This window comes from Lissotriton vulgaris, chromosome 12 (genome assembly GCF_964263255.1).
Source record: "Lissotriton vulgaris chromosome 12, aLisVul1.2, whole genome shotgun sequence".
NCBI lineage: Eukaryota > Metazoa > Chordata > Amphibia > Caudata > Salamandridae > Lissotriton > Lissotriton vulgaris.
This window is the reverse complement of record NC_141700.1, coordinates 570,938,574-570,958,877: the sequence shown is the minus strand read 5'-3', so window position 1 is coordinate 570,958,877 and position 20,304 is coordinate 570,938,574. Positions and strand designations below refer to the sequence as shown.

The 20,304-nt window shown below is 46.6% G+C and overlaps 1 protein-coding gene across 1 annotated transcript in view; it reads left to right on the top strand.

Moving 5' to 3' along the window:
- The first annotated feature begins 475 nt into the window (after nucleotides 1–475).
- LOC147677767 (lens fiber membrane intrinsic protein-like) overlaps nucleotides 476–20,304 on the top strand; it is a 65,831-nt gene continuing 46,002 nt past the window's right edge. The window contains exons 1-3 of the mRNA XM_086946499.1: nucleotides 476–608; nucleotides 9,526–9,748; nucleotides 12,680–12,820. Coding sequence (XP_086802625.1) covers nucleotides 9,574–9,748; nucleotides 12,680–12,820 — 316 coding nt within the window. The 5' untranslated portion in view covers nucleotides 476–608; nucleotides 9,526–9,573. The remainder of the gene's footprint in view (nucleotides 609–9,525; nucleotides 9,749–12,679; nucleotides 12,821–20,304) is intronic.

The following is a 20,304-nucleotide window of genomic DNA, read 5'->3' as shown; positions in this document are numbered from 1 at the left end:
CAGGAGAGGATTTGTCACCCTACAGACTTAAAGATATGAGGTGACTCCATGCTATGGGGCAGCAAAGCTATCTGCCCGCCCCTCAACTTCCTGTTTACATACTTCCTGTTTCTAGTGTCACTGTCAGGTCAAAGGCCTGGAGCTTTCAACTTCTCCCAAACCCTTGTCCTTTCCATGCCTCTTCCCAACACCTCTCCCTCTGGGTTTCTGGTTTGTTTCCCGATTGAAAACCTTACCTCCTCGGGGACAAAAGGTCAGCTAATCCCAGGGCACTGTAATATCTGCCAGCTTGCTTATTCCACACACAAAGGGCGCTTGAAAAGGCCTCCCCGGCACCGTGCACGTGCATCAGCACATCAGCTGGGCCCGCCGGGAGCCAGGGGCTGCGAGAGGTTTCCACGGGGCGCTGCCGCATTGCAACCTTTGTCACCCGGAGGACAATGGCGGCGAGGAGGGAGGGCCGGGACCACGCTATAAAAGCCTCGCGGCGCCCCGAGCTCTGCCATTCTCTCGCGCCCTGAAACCGATGCAGAACCCACAGGAATATTGACAGCTGTCAGTCACCTCTCGTGCGCCATCCCCTCACCATGGACTGTTGAACATTGGAGGTAAGTGGCCTCGCTGGTACTGCTTTTTAACACCTGAAACTGAACTAGAAACGAAAAAGGGAGACATTCTTAAAACAATCATGGCCCTCGAGATTAAACAAAATGAGAACAAATGCTAAATGAAAAGGGCAGGTGCAATAGATGATGCAACTGTAGAACGTTTGACTGTGTTCTGGAATGTTCTGACGGTGCTGGCCAGTCTTCTCACTGACTGGCAATGAAGGCCTGCTTAACACTTCCACTGATGTGATCATTATCGATCAAGCAAACGCAATGTGACAATTTCTGCTGTTTCTTAATGTTTCTAATGCACTTATGATTTCCACCACAATGCCTGTCCTCAGATATATTACTGTATACTTGTATTTTTTTTAATAATTATTCAATAACAAGTACATTTTCTTGATATTTGTCTGAGGGTACTTTATTACTCATCCGTGTGATTCCTTGAATGGACCGCCCAAAGTTATAATTGGTATTTTTCTTGTAAATGGGTACCTGAACCATTGGTGCGTTTATATTATTTATTAGCCCCAGGTTTGGGTTATAGGGCTGCCCCTGTTTTTGCAACCATCTTTTCTGTAAACAGGCCTATAAATATAGTCCTTATCTTGTCACATTTGCTATGAATTCAAAGACCAAAGTCAAATGTCAGGCTCTGTCTTCTGAGGGAGCTTGGTGTTTACTTTGTTTCTCTGACTTCTGAGTGAGAAGATTTATGTGACAATCCTGCTGGACACATTTGGGATAGAAACGTTTTCTTTTCTAGCACACAACATTTAAATGAACTGAGTAGGTATTTCAGAATATGTCAGGACACAAATGAAGCACATTTTTTGTTAATTGTGAACTGTGCTGGAAACAAATACTTTAATATAAGCAAAACAAATCATTACACTCGGTGATGAAATTCTCACACATTATTGTTTGTGCGCTGTATAGTTTTTTTTAGTAGAACTGTATGTCTGATCAAATATAATGGTCATTTCAATTGAAAATATGTTGTCTGTAATGACAGAGTGTTACCACTCCATGCATACTCAACTCTACACCACACCACTGTACTATGCACCACCGCATGCCATTCCACTCTGCTCTGCACCACTCCACTCTGAACCACTGCACTCTACTCTGCACCACCCCACTTTACACCACACCGCTACACTGCGCCACTGCACTGTACTCCACTTTGCACGACTCCACCCTGTGCCACTTCACTCTATGCCATTTCACTCTACACCTCTGTACTCTGCACAACCCTACTCTATGCCAATGCACTATATGACACTCTACTCTAGACCATTGCAATGTAAATCACTCCAGTCTAGGCCACTCCAATATGCTCTGCACAATTCCACTTTATGTCACTCTACAACACTGCACTCTACGCCATTGCAGTCTTTGCCAATAGACTCTACACCAATGCACTTTGCTCTGTAACACTCAACTCTATGCACCTGCACTCTACTGTACACCACTCTAATCTACTCTGCACCACTGCACTCAATGCCACTGCACTCACGTGGAGAAGTGTGGCTCACAGGTTAGAAGCAAAAACAACAAGTGATGGACTGAATGTGGATCAATGTCACACACTCCCCCAGTCAAAAGATCTGGGCCCAAATCCATCGTTTTTTTGCACTCCACACCACCCTGGGTTAGACAATGGCGATATGCAAATCAGCTCTGACCCTGTTGCCCCATGGGAACAGTCCAGTCCGAACTACAAAAGCCATGTCCTTCCCAGAACGGAATCAAGCATCCGAAGACCGGACCGGTTTCGAGGTAACACCTCTCATCAGCCCGGCTAGCTTGACTCCAAGTGGTGTGGAGTGCCTGGGACCCACGTCTGGGCATCCCCAGCGCACTTAGGGCGGCAATTGCAAAAACAACAAGTGATGGACTGAATGTGGATCAATATCACACACTCCCCCAGTCAAAAGATCTGGGCCCAAATCCATCGTTTTTTTGCACTCCACACCACCCTGGGTTAGACAATGGCGATATGCAAATCAGCTCTGACCCTGTTGCCCCATGGGAACAGTCCAGTCCGAACTACAAAAGCCATGTCCTTCCCAGAACGGAATCAAGCATCCGAAGACCGGACCGGTTTCGAGGTAACACCTCTCATCAGCCCGGCTAGCTTGACTCCAAGTGGTGTGGAGTGCCTGGGACCCACGTCTGGGCATCCCCAGCGCACTTAGGGCGGCAATTGCAAAAACAACAAGTGATGGACTGAATGTGGATCAATGTCACACACTCCCCCAGTCAAAAGATCTGGGCCCAAATCCATCGTTTTTTTGCACTCCACACCACCCTGGGTTAGACAATGGCGATATGCAAATCAGCTCTGACCCTGTTGCCCCATGGGAACAGTCCAGTCCGAACTACAAAAGCCATGTCCTTCCCAGAACGGAATCAAGCATCCGAAGACCGGACCGGTTTCGAGGTAACACCTCTCATCAGCCCGGCTAGCTTGACTCCAAGTGGTGTGGAGTGCCTGGGACCCACGTCTGGGCATCCCCAGCGCACTTAGGGCGGCAATTGCAAAAACAACAAGTGATGGACTGAATGTGGATCAATGTCACACACTCCCCCAGTCAAAAGATCTGGGCCCAAATCCATCGTTTTTTTGCACTCCACACCACCCTGGGTTAGACAATGGCGATATGCAAATCAGCTCTGACCCTGTTGCCCCATGGGAACAGTCCAGTCCGAACTACAAAAGCCATGTCCTTCCCAGAACGGAATCAAGCATCCGAAGACCGGACCGGTTTCGAGGTAACACCTCTCATCAGCCCGGCTAGCTTGACTCCAAGTGGTGTGGAGTGCCTGGGACCCACGTCTGGGCATCCCCAGCGCACTTAGGGCGGCAATTGCAAAAACAACAAGTGATGGACTGAATGTGGATCAATGTCACACACTCCCCCAGTCAAAAGATCTGGGCCCAAATCCATCGTTTTTTTGCACTCCACACCACCCTGGGTTAGACAATGGCGATATGCAAATCAGCTCTGACCCTGTTGCCCCATGGGAACAGTCCAGTCCGAACTACAAAAGCCATGTCCTTCCCAGAACGGAATCAAGCATCCGAAGACCGGACCGGTTTCGAGGTAACACCTCTCATCAGCCCGGCTAGCTTGACTCCAAGTGGTGTGGAGTGCCTGGGACCCACGTCTGGGCATCCCCAGCGCACTTAGGGCGGCAATTGCAAAAACAACAAGTGATGGACTGAATGTGGATCAATGTCACACACTCCCCCAGTCAAAAGATCTGGGCCCAAATCCATCGTTTTTTTGCACTCCACACCACCCTGGGTTAGACAATGGCGATATGCAAATCAGCTCTGACCCTGTTGCCCCATGGGAACAGTCCAGTCCGAACTACAAAAGCCATGTCCTTCCCAGAACGGAATCAAGCATCCGAAGACCGGACCGGTTTCGAGGTAACACCTCTCATCAGCCCGGCTAGCTTGACTCCAAGTGGTGTGGAGTGCCTGGGACCCACGTCTGGGCATCCCCAGCGCACTTAGGGCGGCAATTGCAAAAACAACAAGTGATGGACTGAATGTGGATCAATGTCACACACTCCCCCAGTCAAAAGATCTGGGCCCAAATCCATCGTTTTTTTGCACTCCACACCACCCTGGGTTAGACAATGGCGATATGCAAATCAGCTCTGACCCTGTTGCCCCATGGGAACAGTCCAGTCCGAACTACAAAAGCCATGTCCTTCCCAGAACGGAATCAAGCATCCGAAGACCGGACCGGTTTCGAGGTAACACCTCTCATCAGCCCGGCTAGCTTGACTCCAAGTGGTGTGGAGTGCCTGGGACCCACGTCTGGGCATCCCCAGCGCACTTAGGGCGGCAATTGCAAAAACAACAAGTGATGGACTGAATGTGGATCAATGTCACACACTCCCCCAGTCAAAAGATCTGGGCCCAAATCCATCGTTTTTTTGCACTCCACACCACCCTGGGTTAGACGATGGCGATATGCAAATCAGCTCTGACCCTGTTGCCCCATGGGAACAGTCCAGTCCGAACTACAAAAGCCATGTCCTTCCCAGAACGGAATCAAGCATCCGAAGACCGGACCGGTTTCGAGGTAACACCTCTCATCAGCCCGGCTAGCTTGACTCCAAGTGGTGTGGAGTGCCTGGGACCCACGTCTGGGCATCCCCAGCGCACTTAGGGCGGCAATTGCAAAAACTTCAATATTTTTCTTGTAAATGGGTACCTGAACCATTGGTGCGTTTATATTATTTATTAGCCCCAGGTTTGGGTTATAGGGCTGCCCCTGTTTTTGCAACCATCTTTTCTGTAAACAGGCCTATAAATATAGTCCTTATCTTGTCACATTTGCTATGAATTCAAAGACCAAAGTCAAATGTCAGGCTCTGTCTTCTGAGGGAGCTTGGTGTTTACTTTGTTTCTCTGACTTCTGAGTGAGAAGATTTATGTGACAATCCTGCTGGACACATTTGGGATAGAAACGTTTTCTTTTCTAGCACACAACATTTAAATGAACTGAGTAGGTATTTCAGAATATGTCAGGACACAAATGAAGCACATTTTTTGTTAATTGTGAACTGTGCTGGAAACAAATACTTTAATATAAGCAAAACAAATCATTACACTCGGTGATGAAATTCTCACACATTATTGTTTGTGCGCTGTATAGTTTTTTTTAGTAGAACTGTATGTCTGATCAAATATAATGGTCATTTCAATTGAAAATATGTTGTCTGTAATGACAGAGTGTTACCACTCCATGCATACTCAACTCTACACCACACCACTGTACTATGCACCACCGCATGCCATTCCACTCTGCTCTGCACCACTCCACTCTGAACCACTGCACTCTACTCTGCACCACCCCACTTTACACCACACCGCTACACTGCGCCACTGCACTGTACTCCACTTTGCACGACTCCACCCTGTGCCACTTCACTCTATGCCATTTCACTCTACACCTCTGTACTCTGCACAACCCTACTCTATGCCAATGCACTATATGACACTCTACTCTAGACCATTGCAATGTAAATCACTCCAGTCTAGGCCACTCCAATATGCTCTGCACAATTCCACTTTATGTCACTCTACAACACTGCACTCTACGCCATTGCAGTCTTTGCCAATAGACTCTACACCAATGCACTTTGCTCTGTAACACTCAACTCTATGCACCTGCACTCTACTGTACACCACTCTAATCTACTCTGCACCACTGCACTCAATGCCACTGCACTCACGTGGAGAAGTGTGGCTCACAGGTTAGAAGCGGCAGACCCTGAAGCAGAGATCAGGTCCGGGACCAGGGTTCAATTCCCGACGCGGCAGGGTCTTGGGCTAGATGTCCGTGGACTCGATAATTCTCTCTCGCCTCGGCGTCTACTATAATCATGGGTCCCACGCTGCAACTCTGGGCAATAGCTTGCTTAATCTCCACAACGGCCCCTACAACGCTGGGATGCCTGGCTTCACCTTGGGGGGTGCCCAGGAGGGGCATCTCACAGGGAGAGCCAGGAAGGGTTCCACAGTGTTATACAACGCCGGGTCGCCCCGTTGCTGGGGCAGCTGTGCTCTTTACAAGCATATTACATTTACATTTACATTTACATTTACTCTACACCACTTTACTCTATGTCACTCTACACTACGCCACTGCACTCTACCCTGCATCACTCCACTCTACGCTACTTCACTCTATTCTGAAACAGTCTACTCTATGCCACTGCACTCCATGCCGCTCTGCTCTAAAGCACTAAACTCTACACAATGCACTCTTCACAACTGATCTCTACATCACAGCACTCTACGCCACTGTACTCTACTCTGCCCCACTGTACTCTTCACCACTGCTATTTACAACACTCTAATCTATGCCACTCTACAGCACTGCTCTGCAACACTGCACTCTCTGTCACTCCACTCTGTATCACTCCACTGCACACCACTCCATTCTGCACCACTCTATGCCACTGCACTCTCTGCCCCTCTACACCACTGCACTCTACACCACAGTATTCTACTCCATTGCACTCTATGCCACTGTAATGTAAGCCACTGTATTCTGTGGCGCAGCATTGTACGCCACTGAATTCTATGCTGCACCTCTCTCTGCTACTGCACTCTATGTCACTGTACTCTACAACACTCTATGCCAATGCACTTACATCAGTCCACTTTAGTGTACACCACTCAATGGCACTGCACTGTGCTGTACTCTGCAGTACTCTACTATGTACCACTTCACTCTACTCTGCACCACTGTACTCAATGTGATTGCACTCTATGCCACTCTACTCAACACCTCTCTGCACCACTGCACTCTGCAGCACTCTACCCTGCAACATGGCACTCTACTCCAATGCACTCTTTGCCACTCTAGTCGGCATCAGTCCACCCTACGCCACCCCACTCTATGCCACTGCACTGTACGGCCCTATATTCTATATTCTTCACCAGTTTTTGCCACTCTACTCTGCACCTCTCTATTATACTGCATTCTGTGCCACTGTCTTCCATGCTGCTCTACTCAGCACCACTCCACTTTTCACCACTACACTCTATGGCACTACGAACTACTATGCAACACACTAATCTGATCCTCTTAGGACCCTCATCAGTGTATTTAGCAGGATAAGCTTTCTTTCCTCCACAAATTTCTTTTTGGTAACCTCTTCTTACTGCCTTCGACAATGCTTTGTTTGCTTAACCTGGGAGGAGAAATTACATTGCAGCTCCATAATATCTTTTTTATGACAGTGGCAAACCACCGCATAAACCCACAAATGTATTCAAAAGCACCCACATATTATATGCATTTTTAGATTAAAAATACTGAAAAGTTAATGCAACATTCAAAAAAGCATGAGAATTTTTTCAAACCGTGGTACATGAAAGATTCATACATTATTTTCACAAGGTCTGGGGGAACTCGTGGAATTTCACTCTGCGAAATCACACAGAGTTACATAAAAACTCAGAGAGATTCTGCGAAGGTCCGCCAATGGTCGGAAAATACATGGCCCATTGTTCGTGCTCTGATTTAGCATTGGTAGCACGTCCGAAGTGAAAAATCAGCGTGAACGGCACCATGCGATTTTTGAGTTGATTTTGCTGCCGCTGAAGTAGAAAATCTTCTCGGGAAGCAGCCTTCCCACGGCAACCGCCTGCGTCCTCCCAAGTTTGTAAAATTTCGGAGGAGGAACTCCTAGGAACCAAAGATCACGCTCGGGGACACCAAATCTTGCTCGCCAGATCACATTCTGAATCCTTGCGTTGTTCCTTTTCTCATTGCATTGCTCAAACAGGAATAAATTCTGCCATGCAGCACGTGGTGGAATTTGGCGGGAACTCTGTATTACAAGACTAACACTGAGTCCAGCCGCGGTCTGTTCATATGGGCGAAAGGGCCACTCCCCCTTACCTTCTTCCAGAGAAGAAGAGTGCCTGTCAAGCTTCTCAAAGATCAGAATAACAGACATTCTTCTTATTCAGGTCAGGCAGCCAGTAGCTATACATGTCCTAAATGTGCAGGCTCCTCACGGCCTGAGCGGAACTTTTTTCAGCCTCATGATTTTACCGCCCTGTGGGTGTGACTTCCTCATTCTAGCAAAAGCACCTCAAGGCCCCCCCTTCTGATAAGGACAAGCGTCACTGATTGCCTCAGACCCCGGTGCTTCAGTTTTAAGCCCTGAAGCTCCCAAACCCAAGTTTCAATCAATGACACTTTATCACAGAGAGGCGTGGGGTCAGCAGTCTCACTGACCCCATTCCACTCAGTGACGAGGGCGGGACTGCTGCCTTCCCTCCTTGGCTGACATCAAGTCGGCCAATGAGAAGAGGCAGCAGTCCCGACCCTCGTGGGACCTTCACGGCTTTGAGATGCCAGGCGGGTAAGATTTATCTTTTCGAATGTTTGGTATGTGTGTGAGTATATGTATAAATGTATGGATTTGTGAGTGAGTTTTGTGAATGAGTGTGTGTGTGTGTATGCACGTGTGTGAATGCATGGGTGTAAGTGAGTGAGTATATATGTGCGGCCTGTCCAAGCCCCTGCCAAAATTACCGGCCTCCACCGACAGAGTCTCCAAAATTCTCCAATTCTGCTCGCAGAATTAAAATTCACCCCATGCCAAATATTCATCCAAGGCAAAAAAGAGAAACCTTCTTAAACAAAAGAAAAGTGTGGAAAATTTAGATTTTGTGTACAATGTTTTTTACTAGACTCTAAATTACCCTTTAGAAGCAGACAAAAACTTGGTGTGCCTCGCGTTATCAAAAACAACAGAGCAATACATTTAAAATTAAAATAAAATATGTGGTTGGACCCCATTTAAACAATGACGCAAACTACTGCTGCTCTCATTATTGATTTTTGACCCTCTCAAGAAGCACAGCTTTGTGTAATAGTAAAAGATTAACTTTATAATAAGTCTGGGCGAGATTTTCATTTACTTCATGTGAGTTGCGTAACTCATGCAATTTGTGCAAATTATGCAGACGGTCTTATATGAAACTATCACGAAACTTCGCACTCTTTATGTGTTGCAGAGGACTGGTGTCTTGTTGGACAGAGTTCAAATAGAAAATGTAACGTAAGGGACATTTTCCCCTCAAACCTGTCACTTTACTGGTGTCTCAAGCGACATCTCAACACGAGGAATGTCCTCACTTTAAATCTTAACTTGAGATATTAAACAAAGTGCATTTCTTGTAGATTATTTGTAATTGTGTGTAATTTTTCTACGTTTTATATAGATTTGCAGAAAAAAATGACACAATTTTGCAAAGCCATTTTTTTCAAACCCACATTGTAAATAAATAAGAGTTCCCTTTATTGATTTGCTTATTCCCCTTCCATTTCTTATTCACCTAAGGTGTTTCCTTTTGTTGCAGAGCGGAAGGCGGGGATTCTGAGTGGAGCGGAACCCCAAGTTACTAGCAATGTATACCTTGATGGGAGGCGGCTTGTTGTGTGCAGTTTCAGGCCTGGTCCTCCTTATTGTTGCCACGGCAACAGACTTTTGGATGCAATATCGCTACTCGGGTAGCTTGAGCAATCAGGGGCTTTGGCGGTTTTGTGTTGCAGGAAAATGTCACGCCCACACCATCACCATTGGTAAGAAAAAAAAAAGCGTGACACTGTCGTGGTATTCATTAGTGATCTGTTTTAGACATGTTTGAAAATTGTATGTCTGGTTTCAGAACTGTTTATACAAGTCTCAATTGCAACTAAGGTTTTGGTGACTGTGTGTTATTTTTGATTGTTGTAATTTGGTCTAAAGGGAAGTCTACCACTAAAATGTATAACTGTTTGTTAACCCTTCAGGCCTCAAGGTTTCTAGCTCAACCAGTTGATTCCTCACGGCTGAGAGATGAATGTTTGCCAGCAAATCACAAATGCAATCCCCAGCAAAACCATGCATACTTGTAAGAACAGTAGTGTGACAACCAGAACATTATAACCATTACAATAGTCAGAGCAAAAATAGTGATGCACTCAACTTTTCTGGGGCATAATGAAGGACCACGCGTCGCAAGGTTACCCCCAAAACGTAATCGGGCCCAAAACCTTCAGGCTGCCCCCTTACAACCCAAGGGCAATGAATATCTGTGAGATACGGAGACTCAGGGTACCTATAATTTTTGTTTTACGCCTCTGGAGTCATGTAAAAGAAATATCAGATAACATGGGCCATATTCATTTATTTATTATTTTGTGCCGCCGGACTTACCATTTCCTGGTGTTGGAGCACTCAGGAGAGCACATGAAGAGAGAATGCATGCAAGGGTGCAATAACTACATTAAACCAATTAGCGACCGCTAAATGTCCTTTGGGTTTTATACAAAACCCATATGGTTTTTTGGTAAATTGTTACAAAATCATCAAATGGGTTGAGAAATTTATCACAAATTAGAAGGGCCAAGTTTAGGGTGACTAATGTATCAATGGTTTGTGATTGCTATTCATGTTGCAAACTATTGATTTTACCAACTCTTCAAAGGAGGTGGTAATACATCTGTAAAGAGAAAAGTTTCTAGAAGGACTATTTCTCCTTTTTGAAGCTTACATTTTTTTATTTAGGAGTAGGCGTGGTGTAGGAGACCTCTGCCAACTCTTAAACAAACTTTCTAAACAACATAATCTTTGATTTTCCAAATACAGTAACTTTGACGTTAAGGAAAACTGACTGCATTAAAAATCTTTTATTTAAATGCGATCATAGACATGGTGGTCTGTGGCTCCAGTAGGCCACCGTTCCTGTGATGACATCCAATCAGTGTAAGTTTCAATTTGTGACCTGCCTCACGAATAGTAATGATGTAGGAAAAAATGACAAACCACGAAATATTGATTTTGCAAAGCAACCTAATAGTGCATATGTTGGTTTGCAGAATCTCAATGGATTTTCAAAAACTTGGCTTACAATTTGCAACCACTTTTAGTGAATCAAATGTTGGTACATCTGGCACAAAGTGCTGCAATGAGATGTGGAGGGCTAATCAGTTGGTATTAATATTACTATTATGTGAGAAAAAAAACTATTTTTTTATAAATGGTGCTAAGTAACCCCAGTTCCACTGTTCTGTTAAGGAAAACAGACTGCATTAAAAAAGGTTTTCCTTATTTAATTGTGATCATAGACATGGTGGTCTGTGGGCCAAACAGACCCACATTCTTGTGATGGCACCCAAACAGAGCAGGTCGCAAATTGTGACCTACCTCATGAATAGTAATGATATAGGAAGGATTGTGAACCACTAAGAATTGCTTTTGAAAAGCAACCTAATAGTACATATGTTGGATCACAGAATCTCAATGGATTTGCAAAAACGTGACCTACAATTTGTGACCCCTTTTAGCGAATGAAATATTTGTACTTCTGAACCAAAGTGCTGCAATCCAATGTGGAGGGCCAATCCGTTAGTGTCAAATTACTCTAACATGAGATAAGAACACATTTTTTTTAAAAGGTGCTAAGTATCCACACTTCCATTGTTTCTAAACAATTGGACTAAGAGAAGCTGGTATTAGCCGATTTAATGGTAGTAGGTTTACCAAATTCTGAAGTAGATGGAAGCCAGAGCTGTCTTTTCCAGTTCTGGCAGATCATAGTAGACATCAGTGGCGCATGTTCAATGCATTGAGACATCTTACCTGATACTACGAAGCTCTGAGTTACAACATGCCAGGTGCACTATTAGACCGATGGTCTGCTGGCTTTTTGCCTTGCCACTCCATCAGCAAAAATTGTTGTATTTAATATACATTTTTATTAAGCAATTTTTCTTTTTGTCTTCAAAATTTTTTTTGATTCCAAAATAGATCTATGACATTACAATTAGGTTTGGGTGGCAATGCGTATGCATGTGGTTATGCATAATAGTGGTCAGAGGTAAACCCAAGTGGACGAGTAGGTCATGAACCAGTGAGATCGTATTTGTGCTGGAATCACTTCTCCTTTTGTATGGCATCGAAGATGTAACAAATCTCCCACAAAATATACACTCAGAACAGTCCATAATAAAAAAACAGATTAACCCCCCCATCCAAGCCAATTCCCAACAGGAAAGAGAGAGGAAAGAGTCCTGAGGTGTGGAGGGTGTGGGGTGGGTCACCCAGCAGTGGGTATCAGGGTGCGCTGATACCTTCCTCTTGATTTGTACTTGGATTATCAGAAGTGCGGTCGCTCAGCGTATTGCATCACTTTTCATCGATACACTGCATGGCCTCAGGTCTGCTTAGAGTGAAACACGAGAATTCTAGTCTAGACATATAATGAATGAGAGGGCGCCATGTCGCTGAGAATTTCTTTTCAGTGAGTGATGGGTCTGTGTTGATTGTTGAATGTCTGTGTGCATCTGTTGAGATCTCAGAGCCTTCTATCTTTGGCTTGCTGATGGTCTTAGTCTAGGCTCAATAGTCCATGTTGGGAGTTGTGAAGGCTAAAGACATGCAGTGTTTTTCATGTATTCATCATTCTCTTGTTTATTGTTTAAGTTACACCTCTGTTCTAATCTCTGACTTTCTTATGTTTTTTTGTTCAGCTTTTTGGGATGCTACCCGAGCATTCATGCTCCTCTCCATCCTGTCTTGCTTTGCCGGGATCATTCTTGGGCTCACAGCATTTTCCAGTAACGCCAAGGCTGCCCGCATCCGTTCCGCTGGAATCACCTTGTTAGTCGCAGGTATGTATTCAGATGATGCTAGGAGCGACACTGAAGATACTACCTATTAATGCAGTAGTATTGTCTGTAGAAGAATGTGAGGAATGGTTGAAAAACTATATCTTTCAGTAGACATCATCAAGAAGGACAATATACATGCATCTATGTAGGATGTGGGATTTGTGCAGAGCTAACCTATGTGAGGTGTGTCATATCCTATCATTTGGCTCCTGACACCATTCTTTGTATGAGAAATATACATTTTCTAATCTTCTGTGTTGAGCAATTCTATAGTTTCAGATCTTTTCAGAGTACAAGATTTACAGGTGTTTATCAAATAAAACCACCAATTGATCGTTGTGGAATATGAGAAAATACTTGACTGAGTGGAGTGGTCATACTTTAACCCAGTGGTTCCCAAACTTTTTTGACCCACGGCTCCCTTGACCCATTGGCTTTTGGTCGTGGCTCCCCATTATGTTACTTTTTTATTCGGATGGGGGATGTAAGCCCAGCCTCGGTTCAGTACCTAGAAGCAGTTAGCAACGATGCTGAGTTTAAGCAGGAGTATAAAACACTGGCACAAAGAAGTGAGTTATGTGCACCTGGCAGTTATTAGCCTTCCTGTAGCAATGATTAGAGACAGAAAAGGGACAAGCCCAGTCTAGAAACTTCTTCACCTTGAACAACATAAACTGCAGTTCCACCTACGCCCCTACCATCCACTGAACAGCAGTGTTCCTGAAGAACTTATCAGCATCACTTTACTAACAGGGATTTCATTCAATTTCTAAAAGGGTGCCCTATCTCCATTCTCCTTTACATCAATGTCTGTGTCTCTGCATTCCAGCCACAGGAAGGCAATCAATACATCCCACTGTCCGGAAAAGCATTATCAACCCTCCATCTTGTTCTGTGTTGAACAAGATGCCATCCAACGTAGATCTCACTGGTCCCAGTACAAAATTCTCACCATACACACACTAACAAACATGCACCAAGTAGTTGTTGCATATACACACACACTGTATGCAAGCATGTGATACCAGAACAAGAATTTAGGATTCACATAAAAGCAGAAATAGTCGGTAGGTCGCTGGCTCGAGGGGGGTTCACATTTCAGGGGTGCCTCTTCTGTGCTCGGTACCACGTTGCAGCCTTCTTTGCTCCTTCACATGCCCTTCGCGCACAGCCTACACAGAGGCACTCAGGGGCATGAGCCGTTCTCTGCAGCCAATCCTAAGTCCTGCAAAGATAAGGCTGATGAACCTCCGCCAGTCAGCGCCGGGACAGTTTTGAAGCCCCAAGCCAAGCCCATTCTCACTGCAGCGCCTCTGGTCCCGTTCAAGTGTGAGTGTATTCAGCCAGTGGGAGAAGGGAGCAGGCTTCCGCACATATGTTGCACTGGTTCTCGGAGCTGCAGAGAGTTAATTTACACACTTTGCACATTGCCTTTTCCACGTTCCCAAGACGTGCGCGGCGCCCCTGGCAACTTCTAACGGCGCACTGGGGCGTCCCGGCACACAGTTTGGGAACCGCTGCTTTAACCCGTTAACCGCGGCGGTAATTCCGCCGCGGTGCGGGCGTTTCCATGCGCAGGTGGAATGCCGTCGGCCAATGGCCGACGGCAGCACTGGGGAGGTAGCAGTGCCGTCGTCCAACGGCCGACGGCAGCGCTTAAGGGGTTAAAAAAGACACAAACTGAAAATGAATGGCTGACAATTTTTTTCGCATAGCTTTTTTTCTGCAATGCACTTAGTTTTTGCTAAAATTTTGACATGTGTGAGGATGTTTCCAGGTATACATTTTCTTGCTTTCCATTGGGCCACTCCCCAGCTTCTGTATCTCAAATGCTAAATATTGCTTGTGTAGTTCACAAGACACTCATAGAGTTTCACTGATCCTGCAAGATATTTCTGCCCAAGACAACTGTCCCCCGAGAGAAAGCCACTCGGTCGCCATAGGACCAATTTTCTTGAAAAAGCATACACTGTTGCACCCACAAAAATATATGTGTATATGTAAATAAATATTTTGTGTTTGTCTACATGGTAAGTGCACATACTTACTCATCATCACATTCATAGATATGTCCAGGTATGTAAATACTATGGGCCTAATTTACAATATTTTGACAGACGGCAGCGCTGCAAGCCTTCCTGCTGCACTGCCGTGCCTAAATAAAAGGGGTAGCAATACAGCATATCTACAAGATACAGCACATTCCTGTCCTTCTCCCCTGCGCTGGTGCACAAACAGCAGCCGGGCGCCAGCACAGACACCCTTGCATCATTTTGCAAGGGTACCTGTGCTGAGGTGATGGTTGTTTTCTTGCAGGAAGGGACACCTTCCTGCACCAAAACAATTATTAAAGGCATTTTCCTTTTGCAGCATGTATAGAAAGAGTTAAAAACGAGGAGAAATTAAAGTATTTCTCCGTGGTGCGCCTCCTTACGCTTCCCTTGGGGAGGCGTAGGATTCTGACACATTCTCAGTTTTAGAAAATGTTGTAAATCAAGTTCCATGGGTGTTGCGTGGGATCACCCACAGCAACATCCATGGAATGCCCCTTTCACACAGAGATACCGTAAAATGGAAACATATTTATAAAGCCATGACAAGTCACACAGGGTGACTTTACATCGCCTTATGAATATGAGGAATCCCATTGCACTGTCTGTGCCCTAGCGGTGCAATGGGGCTTGCAAATAAGCCCCAGGATGAGAATGTACCTGTTGGTTCGTATAGGAGTATGTCCCTATTCCCCACCTTGACACTCATCCTTTGCATACACTCCCATTTCCTAACCCAGTTCCTGCGTTCTCCCACCTGCTGACTCCACTCATATCGTTCAGACTTCTTGGACTCCCATGCCTACATTTCAGATCTCTCACAAGCTGTCTACTCGTGCAACTAACATGGGCACTTTACCGATTGCGACTTATAACTCACTTCTTTTTATATTAATTCAATGTCCAATAACCTTCTAAACTACTGGTGTTATAAAGTGTAGTAAATGCATGTCATTTAGGGACCACAACCATAACTCACTTAACTTACAAAACAATGACTAACTTACTAACAAACAACCTCTAACCTTTTGGTTGCCATGCAGTGTGCTACTGATCCTAAAGTGCTTCAATACCTTGTCAGTGGTAGGAGGCACTACTCAAATGCAATTGCAATGCAAATGGGCATAAGGAAAAAAGAACTTACACATCTTGATTAGACCAATAATTGGGATATAAGCAACATTATTCTTGTGTAACAAAATTTACACATACATCTACTTGAGATTTATTTCAACAACAGGATTTCTCTAAATTTGATTGGAAAACTAGGAGTATAAGCAACATTCTTTCACCTCCATTCAAACAAATAAAGGGAACAATATTGGGATGTGTTACCCACACCGTAATAGTCTTTGCGTTTCCGGGAAACAGCAATCATGACAAACATGAAGGACATTACATTTACAATAAAGAAAGTGATCAATTGAAAAAAAGGAAAGAAAAAGAAATACAGATAAATTTGAAAACCAGTCAATGGGTGGAAAGCAAGGAAGTGAGGTACAAAGCTAGGATTAGAAATGGACATAAGAAGGAAAAATAGATAGACAGGGAAACTGTTCTCCCCTTGCACAGCTATTTCTTTGCGCCGCTGCCCGCCGCACCTCTGTGCTTGCAGGTAGGTGTTTGAGGCCCTCCACCACCAGCAGGCTCCTACCTGTGCCTCATCCCTGGTGGTCCAGTGGTCCGCTCTGCCAGCCTTTTCTGGATGTCCTTCCTGCTTTTGTCTGTCTGTGCCATGTTTGTCTGTCTTTTGCCATTTGACCGTTGTGCAATCTATCCATCTTTGTCCCTTGCGCCTGTCTCTCTTTGTGCCTCTGTCCCTTGTGCCGCCATTGTCTTTTTTGTGCCTCCATTGTCTTTTTGTGCCTCTGTTTATCCTTTTTTGTTGGTTTGTTTAAATCTGTTTTTATTTTCTATAGAAGGAACAAAGAGCGGGTCAAGGTGTACACAGCGTCAGGACCACAACCCTGCAAAGGGCCGGCCACGTGGGTTTAAAGAGCCTCCAGGAGTTTCTGGAAGGCTTAATTGAACATTTTAGACACAGCATGTTACCTAAAATCCTTGTTGGGCCGGCCGCATGATACACTAGACATAGCAGTATATTACAATCGCGGGGATTCTCAAGACCCTGAACAGAGCAGAGAGCAAAGCAAAGGGTGTAGGCAAGAGGCCCACAGAAAGAGAGCAGTGTTGAACAGACAGAGAGGTGTCCAGGAAGAAAAGAGAAGGTAGGGATAAGGAAGGCAGCAATGCAGCGGACGGGGGGGCGGTGCAGGGGAACCATCGTTATATGCTATTTAAACCAGGAGCCTTTTTTTTTGGCTCTGTTTGTCTTTTTGTGTGCCTCTGTCTCTTGTGCCTTTTTCTCGTCTTTCGGCCTCTTTGCCCGTTTTTATTTCTGCTGCCGTTTTTGCTCCCTTTTCTGCTGCTCCTGCGGCCCCACCCCCCTGTCTGTTCCTGCTTCTTCTCCCTGCTGCTCTCTCTCCACCAACTCCTACTTAATGGTGGCTGCTGTGCGGCCGCTGGTGCACTGAAGGTGCACCAAAGGCAAGCCCGTTTGCAGCTGTCCGTGACCCGACCACAAACAGCGCAAGGAACCCTGGTCCTCTGACCACCCACCACTACGACTCAGCTGCCCTCCATGCACTCAACCCTGGAAGAAACAACAACTGCCAGCAGTCGATCCAGAACAGCACTCCGGGCCAGTTCTCCTGCCGACACTGCCAACGCACCTCCTTCACTCACCTCTGGATGCCCACTGCTACCTCCAATCCTCCGGACGCCAGAGAACCCAAACCCCTGAGCTGACTCCTCCTCAACGTTCACTCCCTACATAGACACAGTAGAAATCTGGGACCTCCCTGACACCCTATCGCCCGATGTCGCCGTCCTCACAGAGACCTGGACCAATGCCAGCTCTGCACCCGACATTGCAACCGCCATTCCCGACGGGTGCAAGATCCAGAGGAAGGACTGCATCAACCACCCTGGAGGTAGACTAGCCATCGAACACAAAAACTCCCTCCGTCTCACTACAGCCAGCACGAACGACCCTTCGTCCTCCATGGAACACCTCCACTTCCAGATCCAGACCAACCACAGAATGACTCTACGCAGCACCCTCGTCTACAGACCTCCCATACCACGTACCACGTTCACCACAACCATCACAGACCTCATTGCGCTCAGCCCCTCACCTCCATGGACTACAAACTGATCGGAGACCTGAATTTCCACCACGACAACCTCAGCAACCCCAACTCCACAGCCCTTCAGGACAACTTTACCAACATTGGATGAAACAGCTCATCACCACTCCCACCCACAAGGCAGGACACACCCTGGACCCCATCTTTGCTGGAGGAAACAACATCTGCTTTAGCCACATCACACAACCCCTCTGGATGGACCACCACTGTGTCTATTTCTCCTTCTCTAAAGCCACTCCACACAAGCCTACCACACGCCCCGCGCAGGAACTGGAACAAGGTCACCAAAGAGCACCTCAACTCCGCCCTCAACCACGCCCCTCCACCCACCACAACCGACGCCAACTCTGCAGCCAACAAACTCCACAGATGGATCACCAAATGCGCAAACACGCTCGCCTCCCTATGGAATTCTGACAGACAATACCTCACGAAAGCCACCTGGTTTACCATCGACCTCCAAAAATCCAGGCGCACGTGCCGACGACTCGAAAAAACATGGAGGCACAGCAAAACCTCGGAAGCACGCACCGCCTTCCAAAACCACCATGTCAGAGCATAACCAACGCATCAGATCCACAAAGAGGAACTTCATCCAGGACAGAATCTTCTCCAACTCCCGCAACTCCAAGTAACTCTTCAGCATCATAGAAGAATTCACCCCAGCGAAACCTCAGCACCCCTCCCTACCACTTCCTCTGCAACAAACTCGGCTCCTACTACCATCACAAGAACAGAACTCTCTATGACAACTTCAACGAACAGAACCAAGGCACTGAAACTACACCTACCACTGGAAATACCACCTAGCCTTCCATCACCGTCCGGCCCCTGTCACACAGAAGACACTGCCAAAACCATGAGAAGCATACACTCAGGAGCTCCTACTGACCCCTGCCCGCCGCACATCTTCCACAGAGCTGCCGCCGCCATAGCAGCCGAACTACGATGCATGATCAACCTCACTCTCGAAACCGGCACCTTCCCCCATGACTGGAAATGCACAGAAGTCAAGCCCCTCCTCAAGAAGCCCTCTGCAGACCCGACGGATCTCAAGAATTACAGACCCATCTCTCTCCTCCCATTCACAGCCAAAGTCACAGAGAAGATTGTCAACATTCAGCTCACGAACTTTCATAGAATCCAAATGATCCTCAACACCTCCCAATCCAGATTCCTCAGCAACCACAGCACGAGACTGCCCTCCTGGCTACCGCAGAGGACATCCACACTCTTCTCGACCAGGGCCACACGGCGACCGTCATCCTACTAGACCTCTCAGCAGCCTTCGACACCATCTCCCACTGCACCCTAACCGCCAGACTCCACGACGCCGGCATACAAGGAACTGCTCTAGACTGGATCCACTCCTTCATCACCGGCCGAACTCAAAGAATCAGACTCCGGCCCTTCCTCTATGAGCCCACAGGATCCTCACTCATCCCCACGCATATCAACATCGAGATGGCCCCCCTCGCTACCACCGTCAGAAAGCACCGACCCAGCATATTATCCTACGTTGACGACACCCAGCTCATCCTCTCCCTCACCAAGGAATCCAACACCACCAGCCACAACTTCCAGAAAGGAATGAAAGACGTTGCATTCTGGATGAGCAGCAGCTGCCTGAAGCTCAACTCAGAGAAAATGGAAGTACTTGACTACTGATCCACCCCCTCCCCATGGGACTACACCTGGTGGCCCACTGCCATCGGCAACCCTCCCTAACCCACGGACCACGCCCATAACCTCAGCATCATACTCATCTCCTCCCTCACCATGAACTGACAGATCAACTCAGTCTCTTCCACGTGTTTCAATACCCTCCGCATCCTCCACAAGACATTCAAATGGATCCCCCCGAATCCAGAAAGGCTGTCACCCATGCACTCATAACCAGCAGACTGGACTACCGGAACGCCCTCTACGCCAGAATCCACAAATCTCTGCTCCGCAGACAACAGACCATCCAGAACACTGCAGCCAGACTCGTCCTGGGCATCCCACGACAGGCCCACATCACCCAGCACCTGCAGGACCTCCATTGGCTCCCCGTCGAAAAGAAACTGACCTTCAAACTGCTCATTTACGCCTACAAATCCCTCCACAACACTGGACCCCAATACCTCAACCAAAGAATCTCCCTCTACGTACCCAAGAGAAACCTCTGCTCCGCCTACCTTGCCCTGGCCGAAAACCCATACATCCGAAGAGCCAAAATGGG